The following is a 15,719-nucleotide window of genomic DNA, read 5'->3' as shown; positions in this document are numbered from 1 at the left end:
CTTCCCCCGAATTTTCAATCTCACTTTTATTTTTCTCTTATGAAATATTTCCTTATGGTTATAAGCAAACGCATGATGAAAATTAACTTTAATAATTAAAATGTTAAGTTCTCTCATCTGCTTAACAGCTAACTTTGTTTTTATTTTTAGCATTGGTTGGATGGTACAAAGAGCATCAAAAAGCAAGTAAAAAGTAAGTATTGAAAAAATCGTGGAAAAAAGTGGAAATCCAATTATATATAATTGTATATTATTAAACTTCTGATTTCTAATAGTTAAAGACATAAGAAATCACATTTCAGATGAGTTTCTTAGCATTTCTACTTTCTAAAAATAATTTCAATCTGATATACTGACCCATCTCTTAAATTATACACAGTTGATGGTAATCTGGATTCAAGTGCCTTTAGTTTGTACCCAGGAAAAGGCTTGCAGTTTGCAAATGAGATTGAGTTTCCATGAGATGCTTAACTTTTATGTAGTAATTACTTTCGTTAGGATTTTCCTGTTTGGCACCTGCCTTACTCTAGAAAATCTTTCAAGACCTTTAAGACTGTAAATTTTTTTTTTTAAGGAATCAAAAGAAGCAATTCACATAAAATGTCAGTATTATTCCTAGTGATAGTCAGGGGGAAAATACCAGTGTCCGATCCATAATCTGTCATGTTTTCTGTTAATAGAGATATCAGGGCACCTCAACTCTTTTCTTTACAAAATAATGGGACCACTGAGAATATAGAGGTTAGTGAAGTAGGGGAAGTGAATTAGAAAGTATGTGGGAGGATTTGCCATGTGCCATTAATAAGGTAGGCATTCCTCCGTGCCTGCAAGAAATACAGCTCTGTGGATTTTTAGGGCTGTTAGAGTGCATAGTCAAGACTTTTATTTTATTTGATATATTTGGCCCTATACTGTTAGAATTAATCTGGAGCTGTCTGTTCTCAGGAGGACAGATGACTGGTAGTAGGATATGATGGCTGGCACATTTAAAACATCTATTGATTACTCTTGTGGTGTTGGGTTTAATCAAGCCCACAGTGTAACCTGAACTATTGCCACAGTAATCTGTTACCTTCTGTCCACTTCAGTAGATTTTTGACAAATTTACTGGCTGAAAATTCTTACTATTTAAATAGCTGTATTTAAAAAATTAAAGCCTTTTTTTCTTCTTTCCCCAAATGGCAGTTGGTTCACCCTATTGTCTGCATCTTCGAGTTAAGTTTTATTCCTCAGAACCAAATAATCTTCGTGAAGAGCTAACCCGGTAAGACCATTATCTAGAGTTGTGTACAAGAGTAAAGTTTTGGTCAGGCTAGCTGAAGATGTTGGAAGATTGTCTTTATAATTCTTTCTAGTTTACAAACAGCTAAAAATGGTTACTTTGCCTCTGGTAATAAGACATCAGACAAAAGAATTTCATTTTAGGACAGTATTATTTTAAGTGCAGGATTTTTTTTTCTTTGTTTACCAGTTTTCAAAATAAAGAATTAGTTCTCTAGCATCCACTAGGAAGTTCTTTCTTTTAACTGTCATTATCAACTCACAGATTTTAAACAGGACTGATGTGTTTCAATACATTACCATATTATGTTTATTGATATTCAAATGATCTGTCTTTAGCCACTGGGAATTACTTCGAATTGGCTCCTGACTTTACCTATTGAAATGCCATTGATTAATGAAAAATGTTAAATCTTGGCTTTGCTTGAATAGTTTTGAATAACTTTGAATATGTTATAAACATATTTTTATTTTGTCTTGGCTCCTTCGTCTTTATTCACTAACTCAGTTACAAACCTGTGACTCATGAGCACATACTATTTTTATTAAGTAAAAACTTGAGTTGCTGAGTCTCTTTGGAAGGGTTTCCTCTTGAACACTCTGCTAATGAATGAGATTGTAGTTATTATCCATATGTACAGAGCTGTATCCCTTTATGTATAAGGTGGCTGTGTTGTCAGAGTAGGATTAAATCAGATCACAGAGCTCAATGCCAGGAATTCATTTTAAACCTTTTCTTTTAAGGTGCTATACAGTACTCTGTGGCCTGCTATTCCTTGCTGCTATCATGTGGACATGCTACCATCCTCCTGATGTTTATTGCCTCCTTTTTCATATTCTTTTTTCCTTTACAGACTTTATTATGGGTAAAATTCTATAATTAAGGATATTTCTTGTCCAATTAGACAGCAGGATTATTTTTCACAGCAGATTATTCTATTTGTATAATTTATACCTTTTACTTTTCTTAGGTATTTATTTGTTCTTCAGTTAAAACAAGATATTCTCAGTGGAAAGTGAGTATTAGTTTAAGGTAAACCACATTTTCTTGACTAGTTGAAAAATGATTCTGAAAAATAAGTTTATAGTTATAAATTATGAAAAAGAAATGTCCAACATAAAGCATGTATTTCCATTTATCATAAAACAAAGGCTGTGAAATTGTCTTGTCTAACAAATTTGTGTTTTGGTCTCAGGTTAGAGTGTCCTTTTGAAACAGCAGTTCAGTTGGCCGCTTACAATTTGCAAGGTAAGCAAGTTTTACCTTGACTGTTCAGAGTAACGCATAATTTTTCTATGTGTGTGTTTAAAGGATTTCAAAAGATTCAAAGTGATGTCCAAGAAAAGAAACACCACTGTTGTATAAACTTGTATCAGTATCCAACTCTGACTTTCACTTGTCTTGGAACGTTGCCTTCTTTTTCTTCCCTTTTCGCTTTATTTGCTCCTTTTCCATCTAATAGTGTTTTCAAAGAAAAATTGTAGTCTACTTGATAATTCAATAAATGTTAGGATTGGACCCTCAGCTAATTTTTTTCCTTTAAAAAGAATACAATGAATGGTATATGAGTAAATTGTTGCTTTCTTTAGTCTTATTCTTAAAAATAAGAAATACTTGAAAGAAATATTTAGCATGTATTTAAAAGTTTCTGGTGATTATTTTAAGAATTGAAAAAAAAAGCACTTTCTGGTAAATGAGATGAAAGAAAAACTCGCTTTTTTGTACCTTGTTACACTGATCAAGTACTGTTAAACCTAGATATTTTCTTCTGAAAAATGAACATTTTAGGAAAATTATAATTTCAGTCCTTATTTATAAGATGGAAAGAAATATTCTGATTGGAGTACCTGCATATACTAGAATAAAATTAATATTTAATGATTATTAAGATATTAATAATTCTGTGCTTTTTTTTTGGGTGATTCCATATTATCCCCAATCTCTCTAAATCGGTAGTATTTATTTTCCATTGTATGGATAATAATAAGACTTAAGTTTTCATGGTAAGCCTAGTAGTTTGCTTATTTTGTATTTCTCCTATTTTAGAAAGCATATTTTCCTGTTGATAGAGGACTGGTGACTGTGTTAGCGGATAGAGAAACCCCCAAGTTGGAAAGCCCATGAAACCTGTGGGCAAGCCCCTCCACAAATTTGTGGGTCCTTACCTGCTGATTGAGACAGAATTGTCAGTAGAGGCAGAAGGACAAAGTGAAAAAAAAGAGCTGCTTTATTGCTCAGAGAAAGAAGGGGAAAAAAGCAAAAAAAAAAAAAAAAAAAAAAAAAAAAAAACACCCCAAAAACTTCTGCAGAGAGCCTTCAACCAGCTCAAGACAGCTCCAGCCCCCCGTCGAGCCACGAGGTCTTTTATTGGAAAGCTCTGCCATCATCTTCTTTCTCGTGACGCCAGTCTTCTATTACTGGCTCCTTCCTCCCGAGCTCAGCCCTAATTTAAAAACTTTGGCAGGAAAAAAGGGAACAAAGAGATACTGGGGTATGCCCTTGGAATTGATGCCGCAGTTGTGGAACATAAAATGTCTTGTATGGCTTTGTCCTTGGAATCAAGGTGCCAGCTGCGGGATAAGAGAAACAATGTGTTTTTTTGTTTGTTTGTTTTTTGTTTTTAAACTGCCTGGCACTTTCCTTCTCTTGTTAATCAGCCAGGGTCAGTAAGCCTGCCTAATCACATCTCTCAACTGAAGGAAATTTCTGAACTTCAAAAATGTGCCACTAGTGTAAATTGTTATGTCTGCCTCCATCTACTATTGCAGTCTGTCTCCAGATTAAAACATGTTTTCTCATCTGCAGAATGTCAAATAGATACTAGTTTGAAGTGCTATGCCTCCTAGCATTGTAATAATCAGAAGTGTGTAATTGCATGCGTCTTCTTGAAAGCACATTTTTTTACATTTTATTAATTGCTGTGTGGAGTTGTTAATTCTAAAACTCTCAGATCTGCTGAAAAGCTGTACTTTTAAATATTTGTGTTCCACCATTTATTGCTTCATGTATTCTGTCTGTGCCTCATTGTGTAAGTTTCATGACAGCCAAAGTATATGCTTCTTGAAAATAATGATTTTTACACCTTTTTGTGTATTTAACAAAACACTCACTCAGAGTAATGCCACTAAATACTTATTGTTTGATTAATGCATGTGGCTCTATTATCTCTTAATCCTACTTACCACATTTTTTCCCTAAAATAATATCTTTCCTGCTTTTTCCTTGATCCATGGCACCCTTATTTTTATGATTCCTCCAAACTTCATGCTATGTCTTATGCATCTTTTTTGTCCCATGTATAACAGTTTACTGAATCCTACTTATTTATTATTAAGGTCCTTAATAATAAATCTGCTGAAGTATTATTCCTATCTTCAAAAAATGATCTCCTTGCTTCTCATTTATGATTTTCTATCTTAACAGAATAATTTTTATCACTTTTCTCACACTCAAGTTCAGTTTTTCTGTACCATTTTAGTATATATCCTGAACAACATTATGTAGCAAATTTGGTTGTGATCCAGACAGAAGAGCAATTTCTTTAGCAGTAAAGTGGGTGTGATATTTTCCAAAGTTGTTGTGAAGTTAAATGACAATATATCTGTAATATGTCTAGTGTGTGGAGTAGTTGCTCAGTAAACAGTAAGTTAATATCATTTTTATGATTATCTCAAGGCAGTTCTCATGTATTCTTTTTTCTCCACAGCTGGTTTTTTTTTTATCACAATGAAATATTTTAAAGGAAATATTTTATATTTCTAAAGTATAGAAAATTAGATTCATTTTTTTCCCTCCTTCCCCAAACCCAGTCCAGAAATAACCACAGATGGGTACATAAATGTGCATTGTCCAGTTCTTTTCCTGCTGCCTTCCTTCACCAAGTACTTTTTAGTAATTTTTCTTTGTTTTATATCTTACAGTGATATTTGATGTCAGATACTGTGCATATTAGCTTCTTAAAATATACCAGCTAATTGTTCTTTAAGGATTGCTAAATATTTTTGTTTATTCAGTATAAGATGTGAAGGTATTTCTCTATGGAAGTCTAAAAGAGGTTTTCAAAAGCTAAGCATTGTAAGGTATGACTGAATTAAGAGAAAGACTTTTAACTGAAAATACAGTACCAACCACAAATACGTGATTTGTGTGTACAGACAATAAGTCATGAGTCTAAGCTAGATTTATTTTTGGTAGTGGTCTGGGTGTTATGAATGCCTGGTAGTTTAAGAAAGAATCTTTCTAATCTTCTTAGCAATTTTTCCTAATTAGTATTAAAGAAGGATTCAGCAGGAAGTAGACTTATTAACAAAATATAACTTTGTTAAAATTATGTTTGTAGCTGAACTTGGTGACTATGATCTTGCTGAGCATAGCCCTGAACTTGTATCTGAGTTCAGGTTTGTGCCTATTCAGACTGAAGAGATGGAGCTGGCTATTTTTGAGAAATGGAAGGAATACAGGTACTTGACATTTAATCACACTTTAACATCATAATAGTGGTTTCGTATTTGTTTTCTTCTATCTCAATGCTTGATGTAAAACTCATTTATTATTTCTTACTATCTTAAAAATGATTATTTTTAAATTTCAGAGGTCAGACACCAGCACAAGCTGAAACCAATTATCTGAATAAAGCCAAATGGCTAGAAATGTATGGGGTTGATATGCATATGGTCAAGGTGAGCACTGTGTTGTGATGCTTTTTAAAAAATTGATTCCTTCAAGATTCAAGGTAACTATGGAATTTTTCAGTATGAGGGAGATTATGGAGTTTCCGTGGGCTAAAACTGGGTACTTAAGATGTAAATAAATGGTTATGATGATTGAGTTTAAATACTGAATGATGAGAATCACAGAAAAGTTTATCATAAGAAAGAAGAAAAACAACCAAAATCTCAAAAAAGGCGTGTCTGTGCTTTTAAGTTTTTTTTTTTTAAGTTCTTAAAGCACTTTTTATTCTTTAAATTCCTGTTCATATCACCTTATGTCATGTAAGCTGAGTAGGCTCTGTAAAAATGAACATAATTTTAGAAGTAAAGTTGACAATTTGGAAAAAGTTTCTTGAGAGGACTTTGATAAGCTGTAGTATAATATAGCTTGTGTAGTGATTTAAGCCATTTTTGGTTTAAGAAGCTAAATTTTCCCAGAAAGGCAGTCTTTTTCAAAATTTGTGAATTGAATAGTGACTAGAATATGGGAAGAATCTGGAAAGCTTTGTCATGGCAGTGGAACTACCTGTTTTCAACGAAGTGTTTCAGTGAACTAGATATGCGTGAATTTTTCTGAGAATGTGGTTCTGGTGGTTTTAGTTGTTGAAAACTCCTTACGTATTAGTATTAGCCTGTATATAATTAGAATAATTCAATGTGAAAATAAAATTAAATTGTGTGAAAATGTGAAACCTGTTTCATGCAAGTAAAGCTAACACGTTTTGCTCTCCTTAAATTAGGCTAGAGATGGGAATGATTATAGCTTGGGACTAACCCCAACAGGAGTCCTTGTTTTTGAAGGAGAGACCAAAATTGGCTTATTTTTTTGGTAAGCAGACTTAATGTCAAAGATAATTATTTTTGTATAGTTTTTTGAATGAGTTAAAGCACTTATATGATGTTAATGCATAAAATAGAATGGGTAATCAAATAGTTCTGAAAAGCTTAGAAATGAATTTCACCTCTCTCCTGTCATACTTGTATTCATCTTTAGTTCTACTCTCCAAGGCAGTGAGGCAGTTTTTAAAACTCCTCTAGTTGTATTTTCCATTATTTTCAAGCTATGTCAGAATACATGCCTTAATAAAAATATTTTATATGTGTATTAAACATTCACATGGCCACTCTCTCCCGTCATGTAGTTATGTCGCTGTTTTTAGTATTTCTTGTTCTGCAGTCTTTTTCCTCCCTACTGCTTATTATGTAAGAGGAAGATATTAGCACTTTTACCCCCACTTTGAAGCTATGCTTCTCTTTCTGTGTCTCAACTTCTATTGTCCATACTTTAAATTATATTTACTTTTACATCAAAAATATTACTTGGATTTCATAACTGTAATTGAGTTTTTCAGGTTTTGTCTGGTCATTTCTAAAAGCTGAAAATTAGAAAATAACACTTATACTATTGTGTCTTGGTTTATATTATTAGGTCTTTGTGTAGAGCTTAGTGGTGTACTGGTGTTACATACATGGGCTGAGGATGGCTCTTGTACATTGGTCCCTCTGTTTACTTCTTCACAGCATACCAGGACTGTCAGCTCAAACTCTGCCAGTGCCAACCTCAAATTCTTATACATTCAGTTGCTTTAAATAGAGCCCAGCAAGTTTAGTTTTAGCCATTTAGAACCTGCCTGGTGTGTGTATCTCATTGCAAACTGCACTTCACATTTGTTAGCCATAGAAAAGCAAATCCTGTACCTGTAAGAGACCCCAAACCACTTCTGCCCTTCAGAGCTCTGTGGCTCAGAGGCTTCTCCTGTGCTGCTGAGTGACATTGCCTAGACACATAAGCCCCCTCTCTGATTGTCCTCCCTCCTGGGAGTTCCCTTACTCTTCTCCCCTCCTAGGTGGTGGCCCTGTTGCCACTTTATCTGGAAGGTCTCCTGCTATGAAGGACGTCCCCACTTACGCAACCCTGTGCAAACCTATCAATAAAGCTCGTGCAGTACTGCTATCTCCTGGTCCTGTCTTTATCAGCCGTGAAATCCTTGAACTCAAAACTGGGATTACATTTCCTTTCTGTATAGTTTTTTTTTTTTTCTCTAGTACTTTTAGCTCTTGTGCACCCCACACATCTTTTTAAGTGACTTGCCTTTGTTTTAAGTTTTTTCACATTTTCAAAGGTTGCATGAAATGATTCTTTTCCAGTTGGAACTGTTTGCTCTTCCAGGCTGCTCTACAGCTTTTTTCTTGGGACTTCCTTTCCCTTTTTTCTCAGGAATCTGTGTCTTCTTTCCATATTTTCCTCTTTCTTTGCTTTGTTTTTTCTGTTTTATACCTTCAAGTAACTGCCTAAGAAAAGGGTGAATGAGGTAAATTATTTGAATCCTTGAATGCCTTAAAATGGTTTATTCTTCTCTTACGCTTTCTTGATAATTGGGCTGAGAGTGGAATTTTAAGTTGAAAATTATTTTCCCTTAAAAAGTTGAAGATCGTATTTCATTTATTTTTGCATCCAAAGGTCCCTCCTAGAGACTCTCTGGGAGACCCGAGTGTAACACCTTTATAATTGTCCCTTGATGGGTGAGAAAGCTGGGCTGTGTATTTACCCAGCCCTTTAGTGTTAATTCTCTGACATTTCCAGCTTGTCCACTGGGCACATGGAACATCCTTCATGGCCAAAGAATGTCCTAGGTAGAAAGATAAAGCATCTTTTGTACTGCCTTACAAGAATCAGTTGAATTAATACATGTAAAACACTTAGAGTATGTGACACTTAGTAGGCATTATGTATTTGTTACACTTAAGTGCTACATTCTTCCCTCGTATCACACTTATTTATTTACTTATTTAGTACAGCTCTCATAAACAAGTTATATTTTATAATTGTATTTTAGGTAAGATATATTTAAAAATTAGAGTGAGAATCATGTTTTGACATTCACAGTTCATAGAAGTACAGAGTTAAATTTGGTAAATTGCTTAGGATTTTCGTACTGGTGGGAGATGGAGTTGGAAAGTGGGCCATAAAGTGAGGTTTAAAAACATTTTTTTTAATTAAACATATCTTTAACCAAAATTGCTATAGAAAATAGAGTTGAAGATCAGTAATTTGGTTTTTTAATCCCTTTTAAAAAGCTTTAGTTTTTCCTTTATCCAATTCCTGTACTGCTGCTTTAATATTAGGCTTAGAGAATCTCTTACACCATAGTAAGGGGCCTATGAAATACATGTGTATGTATTTCTTCATTTTCTTTTTTCCTTAACATTTTTGGTGTCTTACATATGAACAGCTTAAATTTTTTCAGAGGGATTGCTTTTGAAATTTTTTCTATTATCTGAACTATTTTTTAGATTGGGAGCTTTTTCACTGGACAGTACAGGTTATGTTTATCCTCTTAACCAGTTTTCAATTCAGAAGTTAGATAATTAATGTGCTTGAAGTAACAACAAATTTTTTTCAGTTTAGAGTACATGTATTTGAAATCTGGCTGTTATTCTCATATTGTTATAGGCCCAAGATAACCAGATTGGATTTTAAGAAGAACAAATTAACTCTGGTGGTTGTAGAAGATGATGACCAGGTAGGAATTATATTGTATTACATATTTAACAAGAACTGTGCTAAGTGGTAACTTAAGTATCTGAAAGGGGAAATGCACTTCATTTTATAGAGCCGTGAGATAGAAATATAGTATAACTAATAATTTAATTAAATAATTTCCTACTTTAGGTCACACAGTCCTGAAACTATAGTTTTTTTACCTTTAAGATTAAAGATTAAATAAAAGACTATTCTTGTTTCTTTGTTGTTAATACATCTTAAGTGTATAAAAATTACATTTATAAATGGCTTTGTCCCTTTAGTACTTGATTAAAAGATTAATCAATAAGAGCTACCTAATAATATTCTTTAATAAAGCCTTTTATACTAAGGATTACCCTTTTTTTGGTTAAATTTAGTTCCTGATTGATACTCATACAACATGGATGCATCTCAAATGAATTATGCTTAGTGGAAGAAGCCCAACTCAAAAGATTGTGACTGCCATTTGTATGACAACCTGGGAAAGGCAAATCCATAGGAATAGAGAATAGCTCACTAATTGTTTCAGATTAGGGGAGTGAGGCGCCTTGACTGCAAAGAAACAGTACAGAGAATTTTGGGGGAATTAGAGAACTATTCTGTGTCCTGATTTTAGTGGTGATTGTGTGATTCTGTGCATTTTCAAAACCGACAAAATTGTGAGTAAATAAAAATAAAGTAATTTTACTGCATGCGAAGTAATACATTTAAAATGTACATGGATATACATAAAAGCAAGTAGGCACATGTTAAAAAGATTTGTATACACAATGAGGTGTGAGTAGGGCTACTTGGCAGAACCTAAAAGAAGATTCTGAAAATTAGAGGAAACAGCTGTAAGTTTTTTGAAAATTGTAAGTTTTATTACTGTTCCATGCAAAGGATTGCTCTATCACACAGCTTAGAAGAAAATCAGAGACAATAATAGAGCATTTTAAAAAGAAATCTCTTCATGGCACAGATGATCATTATACTGTCAACAAATGAGTTGAAAATGATTCAGAAGAGGCAGATTTCACATCTAAAAACGATCTATTTTACAAGTATTTTCCTTTTTATGTAAGCACAGATGTGATTAAATGTTACTTGTATCTAAATCTAAAAGAATCATTCAAGAAGAATAAAATATAATTTTATGTGATAAGGAAATATGGTCATAATTTAATTGATGATTCTTTTCTTTCTGGGCCATAAAATAATTGTGCATCTTACAGTTGATGGCATTTTAGATTTGATTTAATATAGTATTCGCTTCTTGGTTATCTTTTTGAAGGGTATTTTACACACTTATACAGGCAAATGTGTATATCAGTTCTTTTTTATACACAGGACTCCATGCTTATACACTGTTCTCTTATCCTTTTTTAAACTTCACATTGTAACTTGGAATGTTTACTATATTGGTTCTTAAAAATGTTCTTCATTCTTATAAAAGCAAACTAAATTGCATAGTATTTATGGTGTACCTGAATTTATTTGATCAATTCTCAATGAATTGACATTTATTCACTATATATAATTAATTTGTAATTGGCAAGTATCTGTGCGATAATTTCCTAGAGATGGATTTGCGAAGTCAAATGGTTATGTTCACTTGTCCTGAATATAGAGAGAGCCTATCGAGTTGCATAATTTTCAGTGTACAGGGCTGTTTCCTTAGAGGAAATTAATCACATTTTCACCTGAAAGGTGAAAAATGGAATTTCATTGTAGGTTTAATTTTTGTTATTATGAGTGACACTGCATATCTTTTCATACGTTTGAGTTACTTGATTTCCTTTTCTCCAGACTTTCTGCTCCTATCCTTTGACCATTTTTCTTCAGGATTATTGGTTTTTTTCTTACAAGTTTTATCTTTTGTCATGGACGTTATACATATTTTATGTAATTGTTGTTTGTCTTTTAACATTGCTTACTGTGGTTTTGCCATGCACTTTAAGAAATTTTAAATAGGGAAATTTATCAGTCTTTTATGGCTTCTGGGTTTTGTGTCAGAAAGCTTTTCCCCTTTTTGAGGTTATACACTTTCCCATGACTTTCTATGTGTAGTTGTTGCTAAATATCATTGAAGTATAGCTTACATTCAGATAAGTGTGAAAATAAATGTACAACTTGTTGAATTTTCTCATACACTGGTATGATCAGCCCTGGGCCGAGGAAATAGGATACTACCAGAATTATGGAATTTCTCTTGTGCTCCCCACCAAGTACAGTTTCCCATGGGTAACCTCTCTCCTGACTTTAACACCATAGTTTAGTTTTTGCCTATATTTTGAACTTTATATAATGAAACCTGACTGAATGTTCTCTTTGTGTTTTGCTTCTTTATTTTAGCATTTTATTTGTGAGCTTTCTGCCCTGTTGTAGCAAGTAGTTGTAGTTGGCCCATTCTTAGTATCATATAATATTCAGTATTATGAATAGACTGGTTATTTATCCATCCTGCTGTTGATAGACATCTGAGTTATTTTTAGTTTTCGGCTGTTAAGAAGAGTGCTGCCACGAGCACTGGGATATGCATGTGTTTGGCTTTTGTGGATACTGCGAAACCGTTTTCCAAAGTGTTTATACAAGTTTGCTCTCCCACCCGCAATGTGTGAGAGTTCTGTTCTTCTGCTTGTGTTTGGTATTCTCTTTTTTATTTTAGCTGTTTTGATAGTGGAATCTTTTGGGGGTTTTAGTTTGCATTCCTCTGATGACTAGTTCAGTTTTGCACTTACTTATACATTTATCAGATGTTTGGATATTCTTTTTTATGAAGAACTTGTTAAGATCTGTTTATTTTTCTGTTAGGTCATGTGCTTTTTTCCTCATAGGAGAAGTTCTCTGTATATTTTGGATATCAGTTCTTTGTCAGATACGTATGTTGCTACTACCTTGTGATCCCTGGTTTACCTTTTGACTCCTTTTAATTGTATCCTTTGGATAAATAGAGGGTTTCAATTTTAATGGAATAATTTAAATAGGAGGTTTCAATTTTAAAAACAGAGGGTTTCAATTTTAATAGAAAAATTATACAATATTTCATTTGTGACCAGTAAATTTTGTGTCTTAAAATGTAGGGATCTTTGCCTGTATTAAGGACATTAAGAAACTACATATAAAGTTTATGAAGTATTTTTAAATGATAAAGTCATTTAAATTACAAAATATATTCAAAATATACTGGAAAGTACCACAAATTATAAAACATATCCATTTCACTCATCTCGATATAGCATTTTTTGCATTCTTGCTTCAGATCTCTTCTAGAAATACATAAATTAATAAGAGTATATTTGATACAGCTAAGGTCTAAGCCCCAGCTTGTCCCTTTCTTCCTCATTCTTGGAGGATATCATTCTCATATTTTCTAGTGTTTTGTAAATATAACCATATCATGACACATGGTAGAGTGTTTAAAAATTTACATATGTATGTATATTATATATAATATATATAAAATATATCTGAGGGCTTTTTCTGCAGCTTGCTTATTTTACCTAAACAGATGTAGATCTAGTTCATTCATTTTGACATATAGATAATATTCTGTAATATGAATAAGTAGTAATGCAGTAGTTCATCTTTTATTCATTTATCTCTGTATAGTTTTCAAATAGATCATTATTTACTTGATTGTCTTGTTTTGGACATTCAGGGTTTTGTACCAATTTTTACTATTATAAATGAGACTGTGAAGAAAATCTTTGGGTATAAATTTTGGCGTTTAGAAAATCTTTTTCTCTAGAGACACAATATAGCTTAGTTGTTAACAAATAGAGCTCTGGAGAATGAATGGTTAGGTTTAAATTCTGGTCTCCTCTCTTACTAGCTTTGTGACATTGGGCTTAACTTCATGAGCCTCAGGTTTTCTAATCTATGAAATGGGGATAATGATAATGTCTACTCATTAAAGCAATTCTTGTGAAATTCTTAGAAAAGTGTCTGTGAATGTTAACTAGTATAATTAGCTTCCTGCAAGTATTTAACTAGTAATTAAGTAGCATAATTAGATGACAAAGAATGTGGCCATTTTTAAGGCTGTTACATATATATAGTGAGACCTTATATGATCCTTTAAATTATAATTAAATATTTATTGATAAATATGGCAGATAAAGGCTCATTTTTTGTATCTGAGAAATGATATCAGTGAAAGTAGAACACTTAGGAATAATTTTATATTGGCTGAGAAAATGGACAGCTTGATTTTAATTTGCCTTTTTTTGGAGATAGCTATAAATAATGTTGGAGTTTCAGGAAACAAACTAGATGCTTTATTATTTGATTCTTGGTATTGCTGTGGTTGTATTTGTAGCTGAGTAGCAGGGGACAGGACTGTTTGAGTTACTAATTACCTCTCTTAACATCCATTTCTTCTTCAGGGCAAAGAGCAAGAACATACATTTGTCTTTAGACTGGATCATCCAAAAGCATGCAAACATTTATGGAAATGTGCTGTGGAGCACCATGCCTTCTTCCGCCTCCGAGCCCCTGTCCAAAAGAATTCTCACCGATCGGGATTTATTCGATTAGGATCACGATTTAGATACAGGTTAATGTTTATAGCTGCTTGTGACTTCTTTCATTATTTCATAGAGGCCAGAAAATTACCCCAACTCCTTGGGGTAATTTTACAATTGTATAACTGAGGCATAGAGAGATGAAGTGGTTTGCCACTGTTTTCCAGGTTCAGAATGGTTCTTTTAGGGAGAACCTCAGTGTAGAGTTTCTCTCACTTATGTGTATCTGATTACTGTAGACTTCAAGTTCTCTTACTCTCAGTCATATGCCTCATGTATTTTAGTGGGAAAACTGAGTATCAGACCACAAAAACCAACAAAGCAAGACGATCAGCGTCCTTTGAGAGAAGGCCCAGCAAACGATACTCTCGACGAACTCTACAAATGAAAGGTGAAATACAACCCTGTTTCGAAGGACTGTTCTTCTTGAAAGTTCATCCTGTGCTGGTATTGTTTCCTTGAGAGGAGGTTATCTCAGTCATAAGTCTATTCCAGTCAACTAAAGTGCTCTTATTTATTGCATTGGGTTCTAGCATAATCAATTTAATAAAACACAGGAGGAAAAACTGCTTATATTGTAGCTGAGATTAAACTTTATACTAATTGCAAGTCAGACACTGTGCTGAGTTTGTATTCAGTTTTTGTTTTTACTGTTTTTTAATTCTCTAGAACAATATTTTCCCTCTCTTTTTGACTTCCAGGTCTCATTCATGATAGTCTCTTAAATCCCCTTAGGTTTTAAAAAAAAAACACACATTGGTATATGATGAATACATTTTAAGTAAACGTTATTTTGTATTATAATAATATTAAAGATTCTGTTAAGTATAATTTTTAAATTTAATCATCAGTGTACATCATACCTAGACATTCCCAAATTCATAACTGTTACGTGCTGTTTAAGTTACTTGTGTAATAAAAAGAATGGTTTACTTTGATGAATAAACCAAAACTAGTGTTTGGTTTCACGAATCTGAGTTTACATTAAAATACGATTGAATTTTAAGTTTGTCCAATGTCAGAGTCATCACCAGTTATCCAAGAGCAACTGCTGTGACCTGATGTTTGGCAGTATCAATTTTTAGAAAAACTGATTTATAGCCATAATTTTTGATGTGCCTATAAATTAATAATATATAGCTATAAGTGAAACCACTTCAATTTGTTTAAAACCCTAAGTTACCTCTTAGACTCCACTGATGATGTTTCATTGTCACTGAGCTCACTTTAGAAGCTTGCAGGTGGTTCTGTTTCCAAAAAAAAGTGTATACTTATTTTATTGCTTTATTTAAAAATGGAAATAATTGTCATTATTCACTTTAATGATGTGAACGCTAGAACCCTTGTGAAATGAAGATTTTTAAATCTGTAGTTGGGAAACAGCTTACAAAGCAATTAATCAAGATTTACTTGTGAATAGTAAAGGTGTTTACCATGTAGGAGGAAACTAATGGGATTTTTTTTTTTTTTTTTTTTTTTGTCAGCAAGTACAGCAAAACCTGAAGAACTCAGGTGGGTAATGTCTTACAACTTAGGAATTAATAATAGAATGTTTTAACATTTATGTAGTTCCTGTCATTAAACAGATATTTGTTGAAGATCTGTCAAAGATTTATTAACTTGTCCCTGAGCATTGTGGATATAGCAGGGAACAGATAAACACATAGTGCCAGATAAAACTGACACAAAGAAAACTA

At 33.0% G+C, this 15,719-nt stretch overlaps 1 protein-coding gene across 6 annotated transcripts in view; it reads left to right on the top strand.

Annotated features, from left to right (window-relative positions):
• The window catches only part of EPB41L5 (erythrocyte membrane protein band 4.1 like 5), a 102,969-nt gene that overhangs the window by 20,381 nt on the left and 66,869 nt on the right, over positions 1 to 15,719 (top strand). For all 6 annotated transcript variants that reach the window (XM_074363511.1, XM_045516354.2, XM_074363512.1 and 3 more), the window contains exons 4-14: positions 151 to 193; positions 1,186 to 1,264; positions 2,253 to 2,297; positions 2,478 to 2,530; positions 5,622 to 5,742; positions 5,874 to 5,961; positions 6,732 to 6,820; positions 9,446 to 9,515; positions 13,885 to 14,054; positions 14,307 to 14,413; positions 15,507 to 15,534. In XM_074363511.1, the coding sequence (XP_074219612.1) occupies positions 151 to 193; positions 1,186 to 1,264; positions 2,253 to 2,297; positions 2,478 to 2,530; positions 5,622 to 5,742; positions 5,874 to 5,961; positions 6,732 to 6,820; positions 9,446 to 9,515; positions 13,885 to 14,054; positions 14,307 to 14,413; positions 15,507 to 15,534 (893 nt within the window). The remainder of the gene's footprint in view (positions 1 to 150; positions 194 to 1,185; positions 1,265 to 2,252; positions 2,298 to 2,477; positions 2,531 to 5,621; positions 5,743 to 5,873; positions 5,962 to 6,731; positions 6,821 to 9,445; positions 9,516 to 13,884; positions 14,055 to 14,306; positions 14,414 to 15,506; positions 15,535 to 15,719) is intronic.

The sequence above is a fragment of the Camelus bactrianus genome, chromosome 5 (genome assembly GCF_048773025.1).
Source record: "Camelus bactrianus isolate YW-2024 breed Bactrian camel chromosome 5, ASM4877302v1, whole genome shotgun sequence".
NCBI lineage: Eukaryota > Metazoa > Chordata > Mammalia > Artiodactyla > Camelidae > Camelus > Camelus bactrianus.
This window is presented reverse-complemented; position numbering and strand designations above follow the sequence as displayed.